This window comes from Cervus elaphus, chromosome 12 (assembly GCF_910594005.1).
Source record: "Cervus elaphus chromosome 12, mCerEla1.1, whole genome shotgun sequence".
In the NCBI taxonomy this organism is placed as follows: Eukaryota; Metazoa; Chordata; class Mammalia; order Artiodactyla; family Cervidae; genus Cervus; species Cervus elaphus.
Window position 1 is genome coordinate 80864919 of NC_057826.1, and position 25857 is coordinate 80890775.

At 41.0% G+C, this 25857-nt stretch overlaps 1 protein-coding gene and 1 long non-coding RNA gene across 7 annotated transcripts in view; one reads left to right on the forward strand and one right to left on the reverse strand.

The window, feature by feature from the left end:
* Nucleotides 1–5285: 5285 nt before the first annotated feature.
* The window catches only part of BBS4 (Bardet-Biedl syndrome 4), a 49998-nt gene continuing 29426 nt past the window's right edge, over nucleotides 5286–25857 (reverse strand). For 4 of the 6 annotated variants that reach the window (XM_043919672.1, XM_043919675.1, XM_043919674.1 and 1 more), the window contains 13 exons: nucleotides 25217–25280; nucleotides 23851–23962; nucleotides 22632–22704; nucleotides 16649–16702; nucleotides 14776–14903; nucleotides 11916–11970; nucleotides 10930–10998; nucleotides 9870–10022; nucleotides 9603–9774; nucleotides 8011–8080; nucleotides 7563–7704; nucleotides 6847–7048; nucleotides 5286–6190 (listed from right to left, as the gene is read on the reverse strand). In XM_043919672.1, coding sequence (XP_043775607.1) covers nucleotides 6075–6190; nucleotides 6847–7048; nucleotides 7563–7704; nucleotides 8011–8080; nucleotides 9603–9774; nucleotides 9870–10022; nucleotides 10930–10998; nucleotides 11916–11970; nucleotides 14776–14903; nucleotides 16649–16702; nucleotides 22632–22704; nucleotides 23851–23962; nucleotides 25217–25280 — 1410 coding nt within the window. In that variant the 3' untranslated portion in view covers nucleotides 5286–6074. Of the gene's footprint in view, nucleotides 6191–6846; nucleotides 7049–7562; nucleotides 7705–8010; nucleotides 8081–9602; nucleotides 9775–9869; nucleotides 10023–10929; nucleotides 10999–11915; nucleotides 11971–14775; nucleotides 14904–16648; nucleotides 16703–21145; nucleotides 21166–22631; nucleotides 22705–23850; nucleotides 23963–25216; nucleotides 25281–25857 lie in introns of those variants that run through there. The other 2 variants (XM_043919677.1, XM_043919676.1) reach the window with 2 other exon arrangements.
* On the forward strand, nucleotides 5921–10245 carry LOC122704745. Its single transcript, XR_006343920.1, has 2 exons — nucleotides 5921–6035; nucleotides 9568–10245. It is a non-coding gene; the product is annotated as an uncharacterized LOC122704745 (long non-coding RNA).

Here is a 25857-nt window from a genome sequence, read left to right on the forward strand (position 1 = left end):
AGTTTTCTGAATGTTGAGCTTTAAGCCAACTTTTTCATTCTCCTCTTTCACTTCCGTCAAGAGGCTCTTTCATTCTTCTTCGCTTTCTGCCATAAGGGTGGTGTCATCTGCATATCTGAGGTTATTGATAATTCTCCTGTCCGTCTTGATTCCAGCTTGTGCTTCATCCATCCTGGCATTTCTCATGATGTACTCTGCATATATGTTAAATAATTAGGGCAACAATATACAGCCTTGACATACTCCTTTCCAGATCTGGAACCAGTCTGTTGTTCCATGTCCAGTTCCAACTGTTGCTTCCTGACCTGCATACAGATTCCTCAGGAGGCAGGTTGGGTGGTCTGGTATTCCCATCTCTTCAAGAATTTTCGTTTGTTGTGATTCATACAGCCAAAGGCTTTGGGATAGTCAATAAAGCAGAAGTAGATGTTTTTCTGGAACTCTCTTGCTTTTTCGATGATCCAGTGGATGTTGGCAATTTGATCTCTGGTTCCTCTGCCTTTTCTAAATCTAGCTTGAACATCTGGAAGTTCATGGTTCACATATTGTTGAAGCCTGGCTTGGAGAATTTTGAGCATTACTTTGCTAGCCTGTGAGACGAGTGCAATCGTGCAGTAGTCTGAGCATTCTTTGGCATTGCCTTTCTTTGGGATTGGAATGAAAACAACTTTTCCAGTCCTGTGGCCACTACTGAGTTTTCCAAGTTTGCTGTTATACTGAGTGTAGCACTTTCACAGCATCATCTTGTAGGATTTGAAATAGCTCAACTGGAATTCCATCACCTCCATTAGCTTTGTGCGTAGTGATGCTCCCTAAGGCCCACTTGACTTCGCATTCCAGGATGTCTGGCTCTAGGTGAGTGATCATACCATCGTGATTATCTGGGTCTTGAAGATCTTTTTTGTACAGTTCTTCTGTGTATTCTTGCCACCTCTTCTTAATATCTTCTGCTTCTGTTAGGTCCATACTGTTTCTGTCCTTTATTGTGCCCACCTTTGCATGAAATGTTCCCTTGGTATTTCTAATTTTCTTGAAGGGATCTCTAGTCTTTCCCATTCTGTTGTTTTCCTCATTTCTTTGCATTGATCACTGAGGAAGGCTTTCTTATCTCTCCTTGCTGTTCTCTGGAACCTGCATTCAAATAGGTATATCTTTCCTTTTCTCTTGTAGCTTTTGCTTCTCTTCTTTTCACAGCAAGACGGTAAGAGGGGTGAAATCGTGTTTAGAATCAAACCCCATACCTGCCAGAGGCTCAGGGAGCTCAAACAAACCTTGTGTGCACCAGGACCCAGAGACCCCCCAGAGACTGAGACAGAGCTGTGTCTGAGTGTCCCCTGCAGAGGTACGAGTCAGCAGTGGACTGCTGCAGGGGCTCTGGATGCAGCAGACCTGGGTATGGCACAAGGTGGGGTTCCCCACCACAGAGCCACCAGAACTTAGGACTGGGGAAACAGACTCCTGGAGGGCACAAACAGAACGTTGTCTGCACCAGGATCCAGGAGAAAGGAGCAGTGACCCCACAAGAGACTGACCCAGACTTGCCCATGAGTGTCCGTCTCTGGTGGAGGCGTGGGTCAGTGGTGGCCTGCTGTAAGATTGGGGGCAGTGAGTGTAGCAGTCTGTGCATGGGACCTTTTGAAGGAGGTTGCCATTATCTTCATTACCTCCACCATAGTTTGGCCCCAGGTAAATAACAGGGAGGGAACATAGCCCCACCCATCAACAGAAAATTGGGTTAAAGATTTACTGAGCATGGCCCCGCCCATCAGAACAACACCCACTTTCCCCTCAGTCTCTCCCATCAGGAAGCGTCCATAAGCCTCTCATCCTTCTCCATCAGAGGGCAGACAGACTGAAAACCACAATCATAGAAAACTAACCAATCTGATCACATGGACCACAGCCTTGTCTAACTCAATGAAACTGTAAGCCATGCCATGTAGGGCCACCCAAGATGGACAGGTCATGGTGGAGAGTTCTGACAAAATGTGGTCCCCTGGAGGAGGGGAATGGCAAACCACTGCAGTATTCTTGCCTTGAGAACCCCGTGAACAGCATGAAAAGGAACCTCCATACAGGTCTCCATAGTGGCTCCACCAATTTGCATTCCCACCAACAGTGTAGAAGGGTTCCTTTTTCTCCACATCCTTACCAGCATTTGTTATTTGTAGACTTTTTGACATTATACTATTCTGACTAGTGTGAGTTGATACCTCATTTTAGTTTTGATTTGCATTTCTCTTAATTAGTGATGTTGAGAGTCTTTTCATGTGCCTTTTGGCCATCTGTTCATCTTCTTTGGAGAAATGTCCATTTAGGTCTTCTGCCTATTTTTTAATTTTTTTTTTAATACCGAGCTGTTGGTATATTCCGGAAATTAATCCCTATTGGTCACATTGTCTGCAAATACTTCTCCCATTCTTTGTCTTTTTATGGTTTCCCTTGCTGTGCAAAAGCCATGAAGTTTAATTAGGGCTCATTTATTTTTATTTCCATTACTTTAGAGACAGATCCAAAAAGGTCTTGCTGCAATTTATGTCAGAGTGTTCTGCTTATGTTTTCCTCTAGAAATTTTATAGTATTCAGTCTTATATATAGGTCTTTAGTCCATTTTGAGTTTTATTTTTGTATAACCATGTTAGAGAAAGTTTTCACCCTTTCACATGTAGCTGTCCAGTTTTCTCTGCACCATTTGAAGAGACTTCTGTCTCCACTGTTTATTCTTGCTTCCTCTGTTGATTAATTGGCCATAAGTGCATGGGTTTATTTCTTTGCTTTCTATCCTATTCCATTGATCTAGATTTGTTTTTTTGCCAGTACCATACAATTTTAATTACCATAGCTGTATAAAGCTCTTCTCATTCAGCATGTTTTTGAGATTATGTTGTATGTAGTTTGTTGCTTTTTATAACTAAATAGTATTGTGAATACAGTGTTTCCATTTGGAGCTTTTATGAATGTTATCAAGTCTGTGTGGACATTTTTCTTCCTCTTGGGTAAAAATCATTTTTACTTTTGAGTAAAAATTCTCCTCCATTGGAGAATTGCTGAGATGGATATAATATCATGGGATGGGTAGAGACCTTTCTCCAAAGTGGATGGACCATTTTACACTCCCACCAGTGATCGATGACAATTGTTTGCTTCTTGTTCTTGCCAACATTTGGAGTTGTGTTTAATTTTAGCCATTTTGATGTGCACCTGACGTGTCCCTAGTGGTACTTCATTGTGGTTTTACTTTGCATTTCCCTGATGATAAACAGTGGGCACGTTTTCACGTGCTTACTGGCCATTCATGTGTGACCGGTATAATATGGCCATGTATCTTTGTGAGGTATCCAAATTTTTTACCTACCTTTTTTTTTCAGTTGGGTTGTGTATATTGTTGTTTGGGTTATTCTTGGGTTGGCCACATCCTACAGGAAAACTCGAACTTTTACACCAACCCAATAGTTTTCATCACTGAGTTGTAGTTTTTTTAAAATATTTTCTGGATACAAGTCCTTTGTCAGATGTATTTTGTGAATCTATTCTTCTAGAATATATTCTCAATCTGTAGATTTTTGTTTTCTTCATGGCATAATGGAAAGTTCTCCCTGTCTTCTAAAAATTTTTGTAAGATTGGATTTAATAGAATCCACTGGTGAAATCATCTGAGCCAGGAGTTTGCTTTAAAGGGTAGCTTTTGATTTATAGATTCAATTTCTTTGATAGGCCTCAAGGCTTTACATTTCATCTTGTTTCAGTTTTGGTCTGTTCCATCCAAGTTGCCAGTTTTATTGTCATAAAATTCCTTCTAACATTCCTTTCTCTTTTTAATGTCTTATAGTCTCTTTATAATGCTATCCCTTTTTCCATTCTTGATATTGGTAATTTGTCTCTTTTTTATCAGTTTAGCTAGGGATTTGTCAACTTTCTGCCATATGCATTTTTTTGTAAAACTTTTGCCTTTTTAGATTTTTCTTTAATAATTCCTGAAATGTGGGGTTTATTTTGCTGTTTTTAGCTTAAGGTAGAAACCTTTACCAACAATCATTTGCTACAATAGAAACATTTACAGCTGTAAGTTTCCTTTTAAGCATAGTTCCTAGCTGAACCCTGCAAATTTTGTTTTCATTATTCAAACTATTTTCTAGTTTCTCTTTGATTTCTTCCTTATGAGTTATTCCAAGCATATGTTTAATTTCCAAATATGCTGTTTTCTGTAATAGATATCTTCCTTTTAATTTCTAATATAATTACACTGTGTATTGAGAACATATTCTGTAAATTTCAGTCTATTGACTTTTGAGACTTATGGTCCAGCATTTGGTCTGTCTTGCTAAATGTACTGTGTGTACTTGCAAAGAATGTATTTTCTGTAGTTACTGCTTGTGGTGTTTAATTAGGTCAAGCTGGCCAATATATTCTTTTACACTTTTTGTCTATCAAATGCTAAAAGAAAAATTGCTAACATATGCAAGTATATAGATTTAATTCTGTCAACTTTTACTTAATGTATTGTGAAGTATCATTAGGTACATACATGTTTATGATTGTTTTTCTACTGAACTTTTTATCATTATGAAATGCCCCTATTTCTGGTAACACCCCTGACTTTGAGCTCTACTTTGTCTAACATTAATATAGTAGGAGGTTTTTTATCATTCTCTGGCTTTTTAACTGTTTAGCCCAGTTACATTTTTAAGTCTAGTTACATTTTATTGATATGACTGGATTTATAGTTTGCCATTTGTTTTCTCTTTGTTCCATTTTTTCCCCTTCTCTACTGTCTTTTGAGCTATGCTTCTTTCAAATGGCTGCTCTAAAGATTGTAATATATACAGCGTTAACTTTTTACAAACTATTTAAAATTAGTAAAATATGAAAATCTTTACAGTTATATATATAATGTCATAATCTGTACCTGGAACAGTTACGTACTTTATATTTACCTACTGGTTACTGTTTGTTGTCTGTGGGAGGACTGGTCCATTGTGAGCCACTTAACTATCAGTCAGTGGTGATTTTTTTCCTTAAGAACAAAATAATCATTGTAATCACACACTCCAGAATTCTACTTTGTTTTGTATTAACATTATTCAGTAAGAAGGGCACTCTTCCCATTGCTAGTTCTTTCTTGCCTCTAATCTGAGCCATCTAAAACCATGTCTATATTTGTGATTGTGTATGTAGCCTCATTTTTCTAATTGTGATGACATGAGTAACAACCATACTAGAAATCAGAATAGCTCCTTTCTTAACAGAGAAACTAGAAATCCAGAAGCCCCAAGACTCGGCAGATATAAGATTCTTCCAGAAACATTTTATTGTGATCCCTTATACAACTTTTCCCAAAGGGATGATACATAATCTTTATTCTGAAAAGGATATATAATGTATTGCTAGCATCTGGTCAGTGCTATCACTGAATGTCTTAACTGAGGAGGTTTTAAGAAGCTCCTCCTTTTTTTTTCCCCAGTCCTTGGTGCTGATACCAGACCAGCCCTTTATCTCTTTTCATACTGACATGATCTGGCTCTGCACTCTAACCTCACTCAAGAACAAGCTATAGGGGCTTTTTCTGGATTCTTCTGGGCAAGTGCAGCTAAATACTCAATAGACTGGGCCACAATTTAAAGAGCTTTTTTTTTTTTTCCATCTTCTAATTTCTACTATTAGAACTGAATTATTAATTCAAGATTTGTGTTTGCCTTGGTGGCCAATATACCTACCACACAGCCCAAGGATCACCTCAGCTAAGCCAAGGCTTTGTCATGCCAGCAGAGGTCTGTCTCGGACTTTTCTTCCACAAAGGGCTCAGTCAGCGGGAGGTAAATCCTTTCCACAGCAAACAGTGTCACGTGCCCTGCTGGCTCTTGGCACCACATACAGAGCCAAAGCCTTGCTCTCAGTTCTTAAGAGAACTCATCTGGGCCATCTCCTCTTTCCTAGCTCATGGGGCAGCCAGGGACTGTGAAGGCTTCAGCATCCTGGTGATCATCATCACACGTTCTTGTATGTGCTGCCTGTGTCATGGGACCTTTCCTAATCCGGTAGGTCCTCGCCAAAGAAAGCCCAGCTCCAGGGTCATCCTACACCTGCTTTTCTCTGGTTTGTGCTGATGCTTCCGTGGGTTGTGCTTCCACAGTGGGCTCTGGCTCCAGAGGAAGGGATGGTGGCTTTGTGAGCTGGGATGTTCCTCCAGCACCTAGTAACAAAACAAACAGCTTGAATTCTCAGTGCCCTGGTTCCAGAAGAAATCAAAATGCAGTTATGATTTTTCTTCTCGAAGCTTATTTTCTGGGATTAGTAGGACTGTGGCATATCTGTGCAGCTGTGAAGGAAGACCGTAACTGGATAAAGTCAGTCAGGTGGGCCTTCAGTGACCTTATTAAAAGAAATCATTCATTACCTGTGCCATGCTGACTTGTGATAAGGCAGTGAAAATTAAACTGAGACTCCATAACAAAGGGTACCATAATGGATCTCTAAACCTGCAGATCGTGAACACCCAGTGTCTTGACCGTCCACCTAAGCCTGCCAATAGCTGGGAACTTTTACACAAATGGCCTTAAGAAAACAGGTAAATCCATGGCTGATTCATGTCAATGTATGGCAAAAACCACTACAATACTGTAAAGTAATTAGCCTCCAACTAATAAAATTGGGGGAAAAAAGAAAAAAAAATTAAAAAAAGAAAACAAGTGACAGTTTGGACACCCTTGGGCTTTCTTCCCCCTTCTAGGCAGCACTACACTGGACATGTTATGAGTCTGAAAAGCACAAGCCTCACTCAGAGCTGTAATCTCTGCAGGCACACGTGGCTGTTCCCATAGGTCTCCACAGCAGTGTGTAGCTTCCTACCTGAGGGCAGCTTCCCGTATGTGGCTGCTGAAGACATTGCCTGTCCTAGAGCTTGATTAGAGCCCAGAGGCTGCTGGAAACAGGCGGCTTTACTGGTTGAAGCAGTCTGGTGCTTTGATTTGGGATCTTTAACTGGTTTAGTCCAGACCAGTGCCTCCCCGACCTGTAGAGCAGCTCCCAGCTTCTGGGCTACCTCCACCATCTTGTGTCCATGTGGGAAGGAAGAAAAAAAAAGTCACAGGTATGACAAGCAGAGACAAGCCTCATCCTAGGCCTTTAGCAGGCAAGCGAGGTTAGATGACAGTGTCTGCTACCGTTTGAGGGAGAACGTACTGATTGCAAAGAAATGATTCTTAAACAGCAGAGAACACACTGCCTTAAGTGGATGGCATGGAAATTCTTTAAGTTCGGTGCATTAATGGACTAAATTCCTGCCTTTTCTGTGTGAGAAGTGGGAGGAAGCTACAAAGAGACACAGATCTCAACTCAAATGAGTTGTATTACCAATAATAGATACAACTCAGTAAGCTTAAATTTCCTCTTACTATTTTCTTTCAGTAAAGTTTTTTCTCAAGCTGGCCCTTAATTGAAGAATTCATGCTGCTTGGAACATCAAAGCCAAAACAGGCATAAACATACATTATATCTAGATTATTTGGGCTTGATTTAAAAGTCTCCTGACAGCTTGCTTAATGACTCCTGGATTTAAGACTTACCTCCGGATCGAATTCCAGAGAGCTACTATACTTGAGTAGGTTGACTTTCTTCTCCATCTCCTGATACTGGGCCAGGGCACCCCTCTTCTCGCCCTGGTTATACAGCAGCACAGCATAGTTCAGGTTCACTAAAGGGTTACACCTGCACAGACGGACAGGGACTCTGTGAAGCTGGGGCTTTGCAACAAATCCTTATCATTATACAGAAACAAAACTAGTTTAATAGATCTCCATGCCACAGCAAGGTCTCTCAGAGCCAGGGCCAGGTCCCACTGAAGCACTGAGTGCTTGTGCTCAGGAACCATGTCCTTCCACACAGACCTGCTGTGCACAGAGGCATGTGGAGAGCAAGCACCTGGGCTGACTCGGGCAGCACCGGGGCCCTGGCGCCACCTCATGGCTTTGCGGAGTCTAGCCCCCTGACACCATCCTCAGCAGGGCAGCTTACTTATCAAGGCGGACTGCTTCTTCATAGGCTCTCTTGGCATTCTCTGTATCCTCCAGATTGGTCAGAGCCACTGCAACAGAGAGAGTGAATGCTATGGCTGAAGAGCCTAGCATGAAAACACAGGAAATGTTACACATGTAACTCTTACTGCACCTTCTCAGCTCCTAGCACCACCATCTACTCAAGTCACTCAGCTTGGATTCCTAGTGTCATCTTCAACAGTCCCCTCTCCAGTTAATCCATTGCCAGGTTCCATGAATTCCCTTTTTTAGTTTCTTTGGTGACACTGCCTTGGCTTTAGTCATGTCAGGTTTTCCATTCTGTTCCCCGGGGACGCCGTCCACCTGCCTCCATCTACTTGCCACAGTGTTGCCAGGATCTCGCTAACAGATCTGACCACCTCACTGTCCTACTCAAGAATCCTCACTGTTCTCCACCACTTATAACTATGATCTTTAAACTTTTTTTTTTAAAGCAACAGAACACTCTCTCTTTTTTAATCAGTATTTTCTGGAAGCTTGATCTATAAACCAGACAGTAACAGAGCTGCTCTGGAAGCCATGCCCACTCCACTTCCCCCACAACCATTCATCTACTTCCTCCAGACACTAGAGGAGATCCAGGAATACAGTTGGGAAACACAACCTCTGCACTCACAGCCCTCCACACTGACCCCAGACCACCTCTCCTGACTTACCTCCCACTATGCTCTATCTACCACACTATTACCACTACCTGCCGGGTGCAGCCTGCAGTTTTCACAGCTGCATGCCTTTCCTCAGGGGCTTCTCAGCCATTCTGTGCCACTGAACTGCAGTTTATTTTTCAAAACTCAGTGTGAAGACCATCTCTACTCTGTTATAGAATTGCTGCTTATGCCCTATAGTGATTTACTTACAACCCTGTATCCCTTTATGACTGGGCTATCTTTGTATTCAGACAGCCCCCAAATAATCACCACTCGATCTACTTATATAGAACCCCACAGTAATGACAAAAAAAAAACCCCTGAAGACTGTCAGTGAGAACATGGAAACTGCTCTTAAACATGTAGTAAATTTTGTGTAAGGAGAAATATTCCCCCAGAAAGAATCGTCAGTAGTTTTGTATTACACTAACAACAATAAAAGACTAATTATGTAATGACAGCAAAACCAAGTTAACATTCACTGATTTTCTAATCATGTAATCCTCTCATCAACCATATGAGATACAGCTATTAACAGTAAGTACTAAAGTCAGGATCTTAACACCTGATGATACCTAAAGCCCACGATCTTAACACTTGTTGATAACTAAGAACATGGTTGGACTCAATATATGAACTGTCAAGCCAAAGGAATACCACTGTTAAAAGATGAACCACATATGAACCTTATTTAACCTGCCGGCCTCTGAGTGAGAAGCAACCAGGTGCTCTGTCATCTTTCTGTTTCATATTTCTTCAGACTCTACGAGTGTCATCCAGACACCTATGGGATCTGCAAGGGAATGGCTTCTATGGGATATTTAACTACTGGCCTGCCATGATTCTAATTCAGTTCTCCCTCATTACAGACTGCAGAGGGCTGCTCCACAGAAATGTCTCTTACCAGCCAAAAGCATGTAGAGCTCCCCCATTTTCGGCTGGAAGTTGATGGCTGCGCTGAGGAAATGGAAAGCGGATGCATACTGCTGCATAGTCAAGTGGACAAGGCCCAAATTATAGAGAATCTTCCACTCTAAAGGTGCCAGGTAGTTGGCTCGTTTCAGGCAGCTGATGGCCTGGAAGAGTGAGGGGGCACTTGGTGAGGGGCTGGGGCAAGCTCAGCAGACCCAGTAACTATGAACACAAACCAGGAAGAGGAGGAGACACTCACTGCCACATATTTCTTCTTGCCAAAGAAGCACATTGCAATGTTATTCCAGAGTGGAGGGCTTTCTGTAACACCACATGCTGCAACTTTGTATTTGGTGAGGGCAACATCAAAGTCCCCGTGGGTCTGCATCATGCTGCCTGCTGCCAAGATGGCCTGAAAACATGGAAAGTTCATAATTTAGTCATTCTCAAAAGGCTGTCAGAGTGAAGTAGCCTTCCTGAGTCTAGACACTCAGTAGGCCCATCAACACTGATGGGATTGAAAAACATCTTCCAGGGACCTATACATCCACTGGAACAAACGCTCAAGAGGAACACTCTCACGCCCCACACTGTGGCTCTTTGCTGTAATAAAGAAAAGTCTCTGACTTTACCTAGCTCTTTTGTTTCCTACTTGTAGCCAGGGAAGTTACTACCTTAGAGTATCAGGGCCCTTTAAGTAAAAACCACCTTTAACCCTGCCGCCCCTGCTTGGTACACACCAAGTGCTCTAGACGACTCAAGTGCACCTGTCGCTGGCCTCTGAAGATGCAGCTCCTTCTGCCACAGGACAGATGGTGAGTCAGCTTTAGGCTTCCTCAGTCCAACTTTCCATGTCTCTCAGTCAGGCTAATATGACTTCCAAGAAAGGACTGAGTCTGTACCCTTAACAACAAGCATGTTTTGCTGCATCTCCCTCAATGACTTATCCACACAATGATCTTCTCATCCCCAAAGTCATAACTGGACAAGAGTTGTAGTCTCCGGTTCATGAGGAATCTGAAGGTTATTTCAGCATGTGGAGGCTCTAATTTCCTAAGTAACACATACAACTTCACCACCACTGCAGTTCTGCTGTCTGTATAAATTACAGGCCCATTATGACAAATGTGCTCTTTTAGAAGATAAGAAGCAGAGCACTGACAATTTATAATATTTTCAAATAAGAACCACATTTACTTAATACTTTTCTAAGAAAAAAGTACTTTCTTGGCTATTTGAAATGCATTCTAGGGCCAGATCACCTCTAGGAGCAGTGGGACCACCTGTGTGTGAAGGCTCTGGGGTATTGATAGCAATACCTTGTGGTTGGTAGGGTCATAAGTCAGTGTGTTTCCAAGATGTTCAAATGCCTTCTGGTAAATGCCGAGCTTGGAAAAAAGCAAACCAGAGAATTACATCGGGGGAGATGGCATTAGGGAGATTGGCCAACCACAGCCTCAACAAATACACCCTGACTTTTCTGGGCTCTTCTGACAAAAGCTACAGATACCAAATTCTTAGAAAACTAAGGGCCCCACATTTCTTTTCCCTCCTACTTCACTGACTTGTCCCCTAATAAGGTCAAAGTAGCTCTCTGCCAGGAACCATCTCTGCCAGGAACCATCTCTGCCATACTGGTGTGGTCACAGACTAAGGACTCCTGGCAGGAAACAGGCTGGTGAGCCTCCTCTCCCCTGGGGCCAACCTCCCAAGCCAAAGCCCAGGAAGGCCCAGGGTTAAGCTCCTTAGAGAAAAAGGAAACAAGGACACCACAGAGGCAGAGCTGGAGGCAGGATTTTTATTCTAGACAATGCTTTGCCTTCTCTAACCCTAACCTGGCTGGGAAGAAGGAACAATAGAAATGGCCTTTGCCCCAAAGCCCTAATACCACCACAGTACTTCGACCACAAAACGCCAGTCTCCCTGACCACAAGTTGTTTCTCATATATGTTCTTTCTTTGGTTGGGTAAGACTAGGCTCAAACAGGTGTATTTGCTTCTGATTTGCATGCTGAAAATTAAGTTCATTCCTTTAGCAGACAAAGGGTATCAAGTACAGAGTAAAATTTATGTGCTTCTTATGACCTTTAGTAAATTGTGTTAAAGTAAAAAGGCAGGAAACACAACACAAATCCAACAGTGTTTTTTCCTTTTTTGGCTGTGTGGCTTGCAGGATCCTAGTTCCCTGACTACGGATTGAACCTGTGTCCCTGCAGTAAAAGCAAGGACTCCTAACCACTGGACCACTAGGGGAGTCCCCAAAAGCACTTCTAACATCAACGCATGGATAAGCAAAGTCCTCTTACCTGTAGGTAGAGTAATCCTAAAGTTGTAAGAAGTTCTGTATTTTCTGGTGAGAACCTACAACACAAGAGATGCTCAGAGGGAAACAAGATGTATATGAGCAATACTGAGATACACGTAGTAACTGCACCTCCCACTCCCCGTAAGAACTCTCAAAGGGATTTGGGAATTTCCTTCAAGAGTACGTCAACCCGGCTATAGGGAGGACTGCTCAACAAGACAGAAATGGGACTTAGAACCCAGACTCCTTTCTCAGGACCTTTTCTTACAGCCAAAGTCCTCAGAACCTATGGAATATTTTGTGCCACTGTCTTAATTACACTAATAGAATTCAAGAATAATGCCCTATAAACCAAGTCAGTCTAGAACACACACGATTTTAGCTACTTCCCTCTTGTGAGATTTTTTGTTGTTTTCACTGTATTCACAATGCCAGCCAGCGTAATTATTTCCTGGGTAATTTAGGATCCCAAGGCCCCTGATACCCTGCTCTCCACATTAAACAAAAAAGTCACACTAAACAGACAAACTAAAAAAGAAAGACATATACCAGCTCTAGGAAAGAACTGGCCATTGGCTTTGTGAAGTTTAACACTGGCTTAAGTAAAAGACTGTCTGCCTTTCCAATCCCTCACTGGCATCTGTCTTTGTCACAAAACAAAAGCAACACTGAGCTGAGATGATCTAACTACAGGATCGTTAGACAGCTTCAACAGCGAAAATGGCAAAAGGTGAAGAACATCTCCTGCTTCTAAGGAATGAGGTAGGGTGCAGGTTACTATAGGGAGACCAGAGTCACAGGGGCAAAGCCCCTGCCCGGGGAGGCCTGAGCTGGCCAGATAGAGCTTACTCAGTTCAACTAAGTATTTGCTCTTCATTTTCTGCCATAAATTCCCATTCTGATCACCTTCCTCTCCTCAACCAAGTAGGTAATTTCTATGATTCTAGTGGCACCCTTCCCCCTACCAAAACATGACTACTCTCTCTGAAGCTGTGGGCCATAAACAATGGTTTCTATCATCTCAGTAAGGCTTCAAATGCTCAGCTGTCCTCCAAATTCTCATTTGAGGATTTTAGTGACTTAAATCCTTAGCCAGACACCATAAGAATGTGTCAGTTCAGTCACTCAGTCGTGTCCGACTCTACGACCCCATGAATCGCAGCACGCCAGGTCTCCCTGTCCATCACAAACTCCAGGAGTTTACTCAAACTCATGCCCATCGAGTCGGTGATGCCATCCAGCCATCTCATCCTCTGTCGTCCCCTTCTCCTCCTGCCCCCAATCGCTCCCAGCATCAGGGTCTTTTCCAACAAGTCAACTCTTCACATGAAGTGGCCAAAGTATTGGAGTTTCAGCTTCAACATCAGTCCTTCCAATGAACACCCAGGGCTGATCTCCTTTACGATGGACTGGTCGGATCTCCTTGCAGCCCAAGGGACTCTCAAGAGGCTTCTCCAACACCATAGTTCAAAAGCATCAATTTTTCGGCACTCAGCTTTCTTCACAGTCCAACTGTCACATCCATACATGACCACTGGAAAAACCATAGCCTTGACTAGACGGACCTTTGTTGGCAAAGTAACGTCTCTGCTTTTTAATATGCTATTTAGGTTGGTCATAACTTTCCTTCCAAGGAGTAAGCATCTTTTAATTTCATGGCTGCAGTCACCATCTGCAGTGATTCTGGAACCCAAAAAATTAAAGTCTGACACTGTTTCCACTGTCTCCCCATCTACTTCCCATGAGGTGATGGGACCGGATGCCATGATCTTAGTTTTCTGAATGTTAAGCTTTAAGCCAACTTTTTCACTCTCTTTCATTTTCATCAAGAGGCTTTTTAGTTCCTCTTCACTTTCTGCCATAAGGGTGGTGTCATCTGCATATCTGAGGTTATTGATATTTCTCCTGGCAATCTTGATTCCAGCTTGTGCTTCTTCTAGCCCAGCGTTTCTCATGATGTACTCTGCATATAAGTTAAATAAGCAGGGTGACAATATACAGCCTTGACGTACTCCTTTTCCTATTTGGAACCAGTCTGTTTTTCCATGGAAGAATGTGTAAGCTAATGTAATTAATGTGAGTTAAGCTCAAACAGCCAATTTCTTGAATGCAGGGGTCAGGGGTCAAGACTTCCACTCAGCACCACAAAGATTCAACATATGGCCTACCTACTTGTCCCTGTAAAAGTAGCCTCTTGATGACAGAAGTCTTTCTTGCAGCCTAACAAATCAAAGGATTTTTTATGTCTTTTTAGATATAAAATATGAAAAAAATTCCAGAAGCAATGTTGTTGTGACTAATGTAACTAGAGAAGTTACTATCATGGTAGAAGACAAGAGTAATTTCACTTAATCCAAAGTCTAAGTTTAGTCCAAAGTCTTGTTATCGGGAATAACAGACTTTGTTGCCTTGAACCAGAGGACGCATTCTATCAAGTGACCAAACAAATGAGACAAAGGCATTTTGTTACAGCTATCCCACTTAAACCAGACAAGATCTAGGCAGAAAAGATTTCCTAGAAAGGAGAAACAATACCATACTGGAAATGCCAGTCAGTTCCATTATCAACAGGGGCTAGGCAACAACCTATGGAATGATGGCTTAACATGGGAGGAACCTGGATCCCTGACTGACCTTGTGGAGCAGAGAGCTACCCAGGACCATCCACACTGACAGGTGAAAAAGAAACAAGTCATCCTTATTTAAGCCACTGGGAGCTCTAAACTTTAGCTTAACACTTACTCTAACTCACAGAACTCATAATGTGTAACCAGTCACACATGTCCTCTCTCAGGCATGATCACGTCTGCTCCCATTTTTGTTTTAGTTTCTCATTGCTCTAAAGGAACCAACACACTTACTCCACTGCTTTCTTGTAGATTTCGATGGCCTTGTCCAAGTCTCCCTTCAGCAAGAAGATCTTGCCCAGCATTATGTAAGTCAGATCATGTCTGTTAAGATGTAGGGCATTGAGCAACTGGTCTTGTGCCTAACAAGATTGACAGAGTACAGAGAACCAAATCACAACCAGGAAAGGACAATGACTGTACGGCTAATGTAAAGAAAGAGCTCCTGCTGTACTCAAGTAGGAACATCACACTTCAGCAAATGTCCCATCGCCCAAAAAACTAAAACATACCCAAACTGTGCTCTCGTAGGACAGCTGGAAACATGAAATGTCTGCCTCTAGTGCCACTTGGGGGGCTTGTACAAGAGGATTAACCTTTTTGAGTGTTTTCTGCTTTTTGATATCCATTCCATGACTCATATTCCATATGTCAAGGAAGGATATCATGGTACATAGAGAGTACTGCCCCAAACTTGACCCCAGCTGCACCACTGACCAACTGCACACCCTTCTCCATGGGGGACCTCATTTTCCTCACCAATATTTGGATAAATGAATGAATGAATACTCATTTATTCATTCAGTAGGTATCATCGAGTGCCTATTGCTCTAGGTACTAGTATACCAAAGCTAACAGAGAAAACTCCTTGCTCTGTTAGAGCTTATCTTGTAGATGATGATAAAGGCTGTTTAGTCCTTCACTGATTCAACAAGTGTTTATATAAATGCCAGCTACTGTATTTGCTTAGCCTGTTAGCTTTACAGTAAAATCTAAATATAATTTTCCTCCTCAGTTCAGGTCTGACCAAAAACCAAATCCAGCTCTCTCTTGGCTCAGAATAATCCCATGAATAGATATGTACTTGCTTAAAATTTCTCTGAAGAGAAAAACCTCCTGACCAAGTATATAACACTGAAGAGTCAGATCTGCCCAGAAAACCTAATCGACTAAATATCGACTAAATATGTAGATTGTATTTGCACAGATACAGGTATTTTTTTATATATCTCAGAAGAGCAAAAGTTATTCTCACACCTCAAATGCTGATGTACAGTTGTTTTGTTTTTTTTTTAACCCTGAGGGATTGATTAGATTGTTTCAGTTTATGAACTGGTACATATTAAATATTATCAAATGAGTATCAACTAATTCAGGTTCTCAGTCCTGTCAGCACTGGAGAAAAGAGAATAAAACTTCAGTCACTAAGTGGGAGCATTATGAAGGAAACTGACCAACCCCACTGTCATTAACTTTTAGAGTTCTCAATAATTTGGTCTACCCCTCAATTAAGATATATACATTTTTTCCCCTTTATCTGAGTATCAGAGTAAGCTCAAAAGTTTTATCTGATCATAAGAGTCTTGGGCACTACAGCCTAATCACAATGAAATATAACAATCTCACGTGGAAAATAACCTTAAAAACGGAAACTCTCACGTCAAACTACTTTAGATTAAAAATTCATTTCCAATGACCTGAAAACTGAAATATAAGATAGCTCACTTGGCCATAATTACACTTTTAAGACTTATAGATCCACTTTTTTATATTTAAATTTTATTAAACATTTGTGTTTCTATTCTGGAAAATTAAACTAAGGTGTGGAAAATAAGAGAGGAAGAAAGAAATGAGATTCCCATTTCCTCTGTTTCTAGAATTTGTCACTTTCTTGTTAAAAGCAGGGGGGAAAAATCAGATGAAATGTGACAAATGAGAATAAAAATGGGAGTAAACGTATATGGAACTTTCATTTTTTACTTCTAAAAGTCTCTGCAAGCAGTAGGAATAATACAAAATGATCCATGGGACCTGTGTAAAAAGTGTACCCTCAGTGAAATCCCCAGACAACTGCTCAACCACCACCACCACCATTTCTACAGATTACCTTGTCGAACTGTTTCAGATAAATGTAGCAAACTCCTAGGTTATGACAGATTTCCTACACACAAAAGAAAAGAAAACAAGTGTAAATTCCACAGTAATTTTAGAGTGTGATCAGGCATCTAGAGATTATTGTTGCTTGACAATATTTAAGCTTGAAAATATGCACTATGGTTAGTTTTTTACTTGAATCTTATTCAGATTATAAGAGATAAAAGCAGAATAAACTGGTGATCTTCCTGGGCCTATGTAGTACCTTTGGGTGCATACCCAGCCCCTTCCTGTACCTTTTTTTCTCTTAGAGCTGCTCACAGAACAAACCCTTTGTGCCCTCTTCTCAGAAGAAACTACCACAGTTCCTTCTCCAGCTCTAAGGAGGGGTGTGGGTGTGGGTGTCAGACTTCTTCTCATAGGAATCTAGGAATTCACGCACTAGGTGATATGGACTTGGAGGCTGACAGTGCCATCTGGAGGCCACTACGATGGAGTACAGATATGTGAAAAGTGAAAGTGTTAGTCGCTCAGTCCTGTATGACTCTTTGTGACCCCACAGACAGTAGCCCACCAGGCTCCTCTGTTCAGGGGATTCTTCAGGCAAGAATACTAGAGTAGGTAGCCATTCCCTTCTCCAGGGGAACTTCCCTACCCAAGGATCAAATCCAGGTTTCCTGCATGGTCCTGTGCTGCAGGCTTCTGCAGACTGGCTCCAATTACAGATATGTAATTGGATATGTAATTGGGGCTTATCTGCAGAAGTCTGCAGCACAGGTCAGCAAACTACGACCAAGGGGACAAATCCAACCTCTGCCCCTTTTTGTAAATAAAGTTGTATTAGAACACAGTCACAACCACTTGTTATGTATCCTCTATGGTTCTTTCATAGAACTTCAGAGTTAAGTAACTGCAACAAAGACTGTATAAAGCTGTAAAGCTTAAAATATATACTAACCTGACCTTCACCACCCCCCCCCAAAAAAGCCAACCTCTGATCTACAGAAAGAAAAAAACAGCAGAAATGCAGAGAAGCTAACTTGGTTGCTGACAGCTTTCCAGTTCTAGTTCACTGCAAGACCAATCTGTATTTCCTGACCTTGTGTTCTATATAATCTCTTTAACTCCATTATATTAAATCTTTTTTTATTTAATGCAGCTTTAAAGAAAGGAAGAGGCAAGGGTGAGGAAACTGCTCTTGGGAAACAGTAAGTGAGGAAGTGCAGAAGCACATGCAGACCCAGGAGTGTCCCTCTCTGAAGAAATATGAACCTTCAAGGTCTTAGAGACAACTGTTTAATGTTTTCCAAGTTGCCTAAAATAACAACAAAATTGCAATCAGTGATCCTATGCCAGATGTTTTTCATATATATTACTTTAATTTTCCTAGCAAATCTGAAACATAAGTATAACAAGTCTGATTTTAGGAATAAGGAAATTGAAGCTCAGAGAAGTTAAGCAGTTTGCTTAATACAGAAAGCATCAGCACAAGGATTTTTCTTTTTTCTTAGTTTTAAATCTTAAAGAATTTCAAGAACATGGAGGCAACCTAATGTCCATCAACAGAGAAATGGATAAAGAAGGCATGGTCATATATACAGCAGAATATTACTCAGCCATAAAAAAATGAAAATGTGCCATCTGCAGAGACTTGGATGAACCTAGTCAATCAGAGTAAAGCAAGTCAGAAAGAGAAAAAAAAAATACTGTATAATATCACTTATATGTGAAATCTAGAAAGATGACACAGATGAACTTATTTGCAAAGCAGAAACAGAGACACAGACATACCAAACAAATGTATGGCTACCAAGGAGGGGAGGGGGCAGGGATGAATTGGGGGATTGGGAATGACATCTATACACTACTATAAAAAACAGCTAATGAGGACCTACTGTATAGCACAGGTAACCCTACTCAATGCTATCTGGCGACCTAAATGGGAAGGAAATTCAAGAAGGGATATATGTATACATATGGCTGATTCACTTTGCTATACATCAGAAAATAACACAACACTGTAAAGAAACTATACTCCAATAAAAATAAAGTAAGACTGTAATGACCATTGCACAACTCTGTAAATATATTAAAAAACAATGAATCATATACTTTTACTAGGTGAATTGTATGGTATCTGAATTATATATCAATAAAGCTGATAAAAAGAAAGAAAAGGATTTCCCTGGTGGTCCAGTGGCTAAGAATCAGCCTGACAATGCAGAGGACACTGGTTCAAACCCTGGTCCAGAAAAATTCCACATGCTGTGGTACCACTAAGGCCATGCGCCACAACTACTGCGACTGCACTCCAGAGCCTCCCGAGCCACAGCTACTGAGCCCGCATGCCTAGAATCTGTGCTGTGTAACGAGAAGCCATCACAATGAGAAACCTGCACACACAATCAAGAGTGGCCCCTGCTCACTGCAACCAGAGAAAGCTGGAGCACAGCAGCAAAGACCCAGTGCAGCCAAAATAATAAATGTTAAAAAAAAAAAAAAAGAAAAGAAAAGAAAAGAAATGGTCTCAGATTGCTAAGAAGGGACTATTAAAAAAAAAAAAAAAAGAATATCAATATATATAATATGTAAAGAATCACCACATACTCATTGTCTTGCTCCAACAACCATCCAATCCATACCCCCGCATCTATCCCACTACTTCTGTGAGCAAATACCAGATAATATAACATTTTTAGCATTTCAGTATGTATTCCTCTCTTTAATGTTTATTGTCTATGTATGTATTTTTGGCTGTGCTGGGGCTTCACTCCTGCCCGTGCTTTTCTCTAGTTGTGGCGAGTGAGGGCTACTCTCTGCTGCACGGTCTACTCGTTATGGCGGGCCCTCCTGTCACGGAGCACGGGCTCCGGGGCGCGCAGGCCCCCGTGGCTCAGTAGCTGTGGTTCCCAGGTTCCAGAGCACAGGCTCACCAGTTACAATGCACGGGCTTAGTTGCTTCTCGGCATGTGGGAACTTCCCAGACCAGGACTTGAACCTGTGTCTCCTGCATTGGCAGGCAGACTCTTTACCACTGAGCCACCAGGGAAGTTCCTCGGTATGTACTTCCAAAGGATAAGATCTCTCTTTTTTAAAATCTACCCACAATACCATTATCATACTTGGGAAAAAAAAAATTAGTTACTGCTTAATATCTGATATTGAATCATGTTCCAATTTCTGATAAATGACTCACATTACAAGAAATTTTTCTTAAATCACAACCCAAAATATGTCCACATATTGCCAAGCAGTGGGATTTGAACCCAGGCCTGTCTCTAAAAGTAGGGCTGTAATTCTCCTCTTTCCAACTCCACAAGTACATTCCACTTCATCACCCTTTAAGAATGTACACACAGAGCTGGAGAGAGGAGAAATATAGTCTACTTGTCCTTTAATGTCCTGGAAGGTAACTAATGCCCCTACCCTTTTGAAAATATTTGCCATAGTTATTACTTGGCAAAACAGCAGCAATATGCCTTAAACAAACTGACAGCCAAGGAAATTTCTGAATTTGTAAAGAAAACTAGAACAAATCAGAGTTAAGTTCTGTTTTTCATGGGGTGAGAGGATGCAGCAGACATCCTGCAAGGGCAATTGATACAGTGGAAAAATTACAGGCCTAAAGTGAGGAATCCTGGATGCTAGACCTGAATTCTGGCTCCATTTTTGCCATTACCTCACTGTGTGCCCTTCAGCAAGTCACTCCATCTCCAAAAGCCTCAGCTTCCTCATCTAAAAGTACAGGAAATCCTCCCTACTTAACAGCTGCTCCAATGAGATCATGGCAAGAGGAATTATTATTCTCCTGCTGCAGCTAGACTGTGGAATACCCTGATGAGTCCAAGAAAGTAGAGCTACAGGTTTTCTACAGGCCACAGGCATTCATGAAGCATCAGGACAGAGAATGGATGTTTGAGAAATGACCACCTCTACTGGCACCAATGGACTTGTTATCCCAGATGAGTAATACCAAATGAACTCTTTCAACCAACTGGACAGACTGGTAAACATTCTCCCTTTCCCCCCCATCCCATCCCTGAGCTCACCTGTCTCACTTCCTTTCTATCTCCCTCTATGGACTCATTTTCTCTTCAACTCAGCCCTTCAGACTTCTTTTTTCCAGGATTCCATCCTCAGCTCACTGCAGAGTGATCTCATCCAATTTCATGGTTTTAATCATCACCTTTGTGTTGACTCCAAAACATGGATCATCCCAGAACACTTGCGCTTCAGATTTCTATATACAGCCATGTATTGGATACATCTCAATTTAGATATCCTACCAGAAGCTACAATTCACCATGTCCATAATCTTCTGAAAATATGATTTAATTCTAATTTGTTATCACCACCCTCTCCCCTAACTTGCCTCTCTTCCTTCCTTATTTCCGGGTTGATTGTCCCATAAACCACCAATCCATCTTTTGCATCTGCAGCCCAATGCCTGGCGCACAGCAGACATTCACTTGTTGAAAAAAGTGACTAAATGAACAAAAGAGTAACTCACTTTTCCTTTATCTGTAGCTTTACTTTGGCCTGTGGCTATAAAATACTCAATGGCAAAAAGACTTAAACATCTCAGTCTTCAGATCTGCAGCAGAAAAGTGACTGACAAACACATCTGAAAAATAACAGGACCATAAGAACTGTAGGCAAAACCCATGCTAGCTCTTTCTACTAATCAATCTAATCCTTCACTGTTTGATATATCTAAGAATCTCCTTCATTCTTAGATATATCTTTCTAAGAATCACAGGTATTTTGAAAAAACCATCAGCATGAAAAAAAAAAACCAAAATAAAAAGAGGAAGAAAAAGATAATTGTGGAACGCAGAAGAGAACTTCAAAGGGTCACAGACATGAAGAGGCAACCGTAAGAAAAGACAGAGTTCTTGAAAATTAAAAATATAATTACTAAAATAAAAAATATTGAATATGAATATAGCTAAAAACAAAAGTGATGACTTGGAAGATATGATTGAGGAAATATCTCTGTACAGCAAAGACAAGGATGTGGAAAATATGAGAGGCAAGTTACAAGACAAGGAGAACAGATGCAGAACACGTGTAATAGAGAGTAGAAAACTGTGTGGCAAAAGCTGCTAGTTATCTACCTAATATTCACTCTTTCTGATTACCTTACTAACAAAAACCTAATTACATTTAGAGTGACAATGTGTTCAACTTAAAAACTCTATTTCCCATTCTTCTTTACAAAACAGGTAGTCGATATAACGTACATGGAAGTCTGTCGGGAATTTCTGGGAAAGTCATACTTTCTCCACAAAGGTTATGTCTTTTTCTCTTTGTTGCCTCCTCTTTCTCCCTACTAGAATAATGATGTGGTGTTAGAGCTGTAGCAACCATCTTGTAGCCATGAAGAAAAAGTCTCAGTGTTGTTGTCAAATCAATGTCAGTAACTACTTTCCTGGGCTTCTTGTTACATAAGAAAAAAATAAAATGGTAATTTGTAAAGTCAGTGTTTAATGTTTTGTTACAGTTACACACAATCCCTAAATGATACAGACAATGGAGAGGAAAAAATAATCAAAGAACCACTCAAAAAAAAAAAAAAAAAAAAAAACCACCTCTCTATCCAAAGGCAAGGGTCTTCAAAGTGAAAGAGCCAACTGAATGCAAAAGAAAAGAAACACATCATGACAACTATTACTGGTATTTCAGAACTCCAATAATAAACAGAAAATCCTCAAAGCTTCTAGACAGGAGAGTGGGGTTATCAACAAGAATCAGACTAGTAACAGACTACTCATCAACAACACTTATACCAAGAAAGCTTGGCAGCACTGTCTGCTGAGTTATGAAGAAACCTAATTTTTTATCTTATACCTAGGCCAAATCATCAATCAAGTGTGAGGATAAAATAAAGACAGTTTTGGCATGTAATAACTCAGTAATAAATACAAATGATAGGTATATGATAAATGAAACCGTCAGCATGTTACTAATAACAAAGAACAAAGTTCCCTACTTACCCAGTCTTTCTGATTAAGTTTAGCTGCTTCATTATATACTTCAATGGCAGCTTTATGTTTTCCCAAAAGAAATCTGGGGAATAAACACATTTTCTGTAATTATTAACCTAAAGTTTTTTATAAGACCAACCCCACTAGTCCCACATTTGACTCACGTTCCAGCCAGCAGAGAATTTTGGAAGCCTCTTCCTTATGAGTGGCTTGTGCAGGTTTAGCCAGTGAGACTCTTATATACCAACAGCAGAAGCTCTTGGTAGGGACAGAGCTCGTAGCTGTGCCAAGGCCTTGGTCCCATTCTATACCAATTTTAGTGGAAGTGTTAGTTGCTCAGTCGTGTCCAACTCTGCAACCCCATGGACTATAGCTTGCCCGGCTCCTCCTGGAAATTCTCCAGGCAAGAATACTGGAGTGGGTAGCTATTCCCTTCTCCAGGAGATCTTCCTGACCCAGGGAATGAACCCAGGTATCCTGTGTCTTCTGCACTGCAGGTGGACTGTTTACCAACTGAGCCCCCGGGGAAGCCCCAGTTTTAATGAAAGTCTTGTGTAATTTATTTTCCCAATGTACAATAAATGTAGACCAAGAAACAAGCCAAATTAATTCCACGTTAAACAAGAATTGCCACAATTTTTCATCATCATGTATTAGAGACATGCCCTTCTCTTCCAAACTAAGTCTCTTTCTTATACTAATTCTGGAGACACAGGGGAAAATCAGCCTCTGTGCAAAGACAGTGTAGGTATCGATGACACTGCAGGTTAGAAAGGGTGGAAGCTCCATAGATCACTCTATTACTCTGGAATAGTAAAGCTATTAGTACTTAAAAGCTTATAAAAGATTCTAGAGAATGCCAGAAGCCAGGAGCCTTCAGAGCATTCACTTAACAAACACTACAAAACTACTGTGTATATAGTAGTATGCTAAGTATTGGAACAGAAGACAAGAAAAATTCCATGGGTTGGCAATATGATTAGGGTACTTGAAGCACAAGATGTTCCTACTTGAGAAATACTATCAGTGCTCTCCTATCAAACTAGAATACGCAGTGTTTGAAATACTCAGTTGCTTTATACCGGTTATCTTATTTTCTCAAACTTCAAAATTAATCCACACTCTTCAAAGTGAATTCGCTACACTTCTCTCTAAGCAAGCCCCAGCCTGAGAAGCACTTTCCACTATCCTCCACCAGTGCCCTGGCCTCCAGACTGCCAGTACTCACAGGGATCTGGCCACCTGCTTGAGGTTATCAGCACACTGAGGGCTGAGAACTGCACACATCTGAAAAAGTCCTAGGGATTCTTGGATATTTCCTTCCAGACGCAGTATCAAAGCTGCCAAGAGAGAGAAAACACAGAAAATAAAATCATGTTCTAAGAATGGAGCCTGATGTGAAAAACTGGAGAAAGAGGGAAGTAGGAAATCTTACCAAAGAAACCCTTTGGATAACTGTGTCTTAAAATACAATCAGATATGACTTCAGATGGATTGAAACAAGCAGCAAAGTTGGTGATGAGCTAAAACCTTTTTTTAAAGGTATCTGGGACCTACCTATTTCTCCACTCCCAGCTTCCAACAGGCAGATAATTGGGTGCCTTGTAAATTATTCCAGAAACTTTCCACTGTAAGAATATTCTTATAGATCCTATCAGATACTCTATTAATCATGGTAATTCCAACTTCACCTGATAGTTTTCAGAGAGTACACCCAAATGGGGCATGTGCAATCAAAAACCCAAGTCCAACAAGGAGATGCTGGCAAAGAATGCAGTAATATTTCAGAGCTGGTTCTCAGTCTAGCAACCAATCAGAATCAATCATTTTTCCTAGACCTAAGCTTTCAGAAGATTTACATGCTTAAGTAGTATGAGGCACTGTAAGTCTGGAACTGGTGATATTGGGAATAAATGAGCATTATTTTGCCACAATGTCCTAGATATGTTAATATATTACCAATTATGTCAGAAAATTGCATATTAATCTGAAGACTACAATGCGGAGTGGGAAACAAAAATGATTCATTTATGTCAAAGAGTCAAAAAGAAAGTTCCTGGTGCCCAAGTAGCAAACAAGGATGCTACTTGGGCACCAGAGAGTAAAATCCCAGCCAGTCCCTCTAATCTCTGTATCATTCAGTCCCTATAATATTTGATTTCTGATGACTTCCATTTATTCTCTGCTTTGTCCTGTATACCTCTAGGCTTCTTCCCCTCATCCTGACTCACCATACAAAAATTACTCAAGCTTTTTCTCATCTCTTCTAGCTTGACTACAAAGAATTCTCGAAAAGCCTCTTTTGGGCCCAACATTGCTGCAGGAGGCAGCAACCCTAACAACAATTCTGAAAAACACTAGCCAGAAACTAGAATAGGGGTGAAGGACAGTAGCAAGCTTTTTTACAGAACTAGTCATTTCTGAGGCCAAATCCAGCACAATAATTATGTTTTGATTTCAAAAAAACAGTAATACTAAACAAGAGATTTGTGGAACATTTACTTGAATTTAAGTATTTCATAAGTTGTTCTTTTTCCAGAATCTAGGCAGAGTGTGCACTTCTCTACCAAGAAGAGAAGAAATACATGACTCACCTTGGACATAGATAGCATATTCACATAACCCCTGAGTCTCCTGAAGCTGTTCTTTGATAACAGCCTGAAAAAGAAACAAACAATACTTCTGAGTAGTGGTTAAGTGTCTTCAAGTGTTTTTAAGTAAAGGAAGACATGGACACCTGTCTGCTGTCACCCTGTTTGATCTATACACTGAGCACATCATGAAAAGTGCCTGGATAAATTACAAGCTGGAATTAAGATAGGTGGGAGAAACATCAAAAACCTCAGATATGCAAACGGTACCACTCTGATGGCAGAGTGCGAGGGGGAACTGGAAGGCCTCTTGATGAGGGTGAAGGAGGACAGTGGAAGAGCCAGCTTAAAACTAAATATTATAAATAAGATCATGGCATCCAGCACCTTTACTTCCTGGCAGATGCAGGGGGGAAAGGTGGAAGTAGTGACAGATTTCCTCTTCTAGGGCTCTAAGATCACTGTGGATGGTGACTGCAACCACGAAATCAGAGGACATTTGCTTCTTGGCAGGAAAGTTATGACAAACCTAGACAGTGTGTTGAAAAGCAGAGACATTGCTCTGCCGACAAAAGGCCCAAGTAGTCTAGGCTGTGGTCTTCCCAGTGGTCATATACAGTTATGAGAGGTAGACCATACAGAAG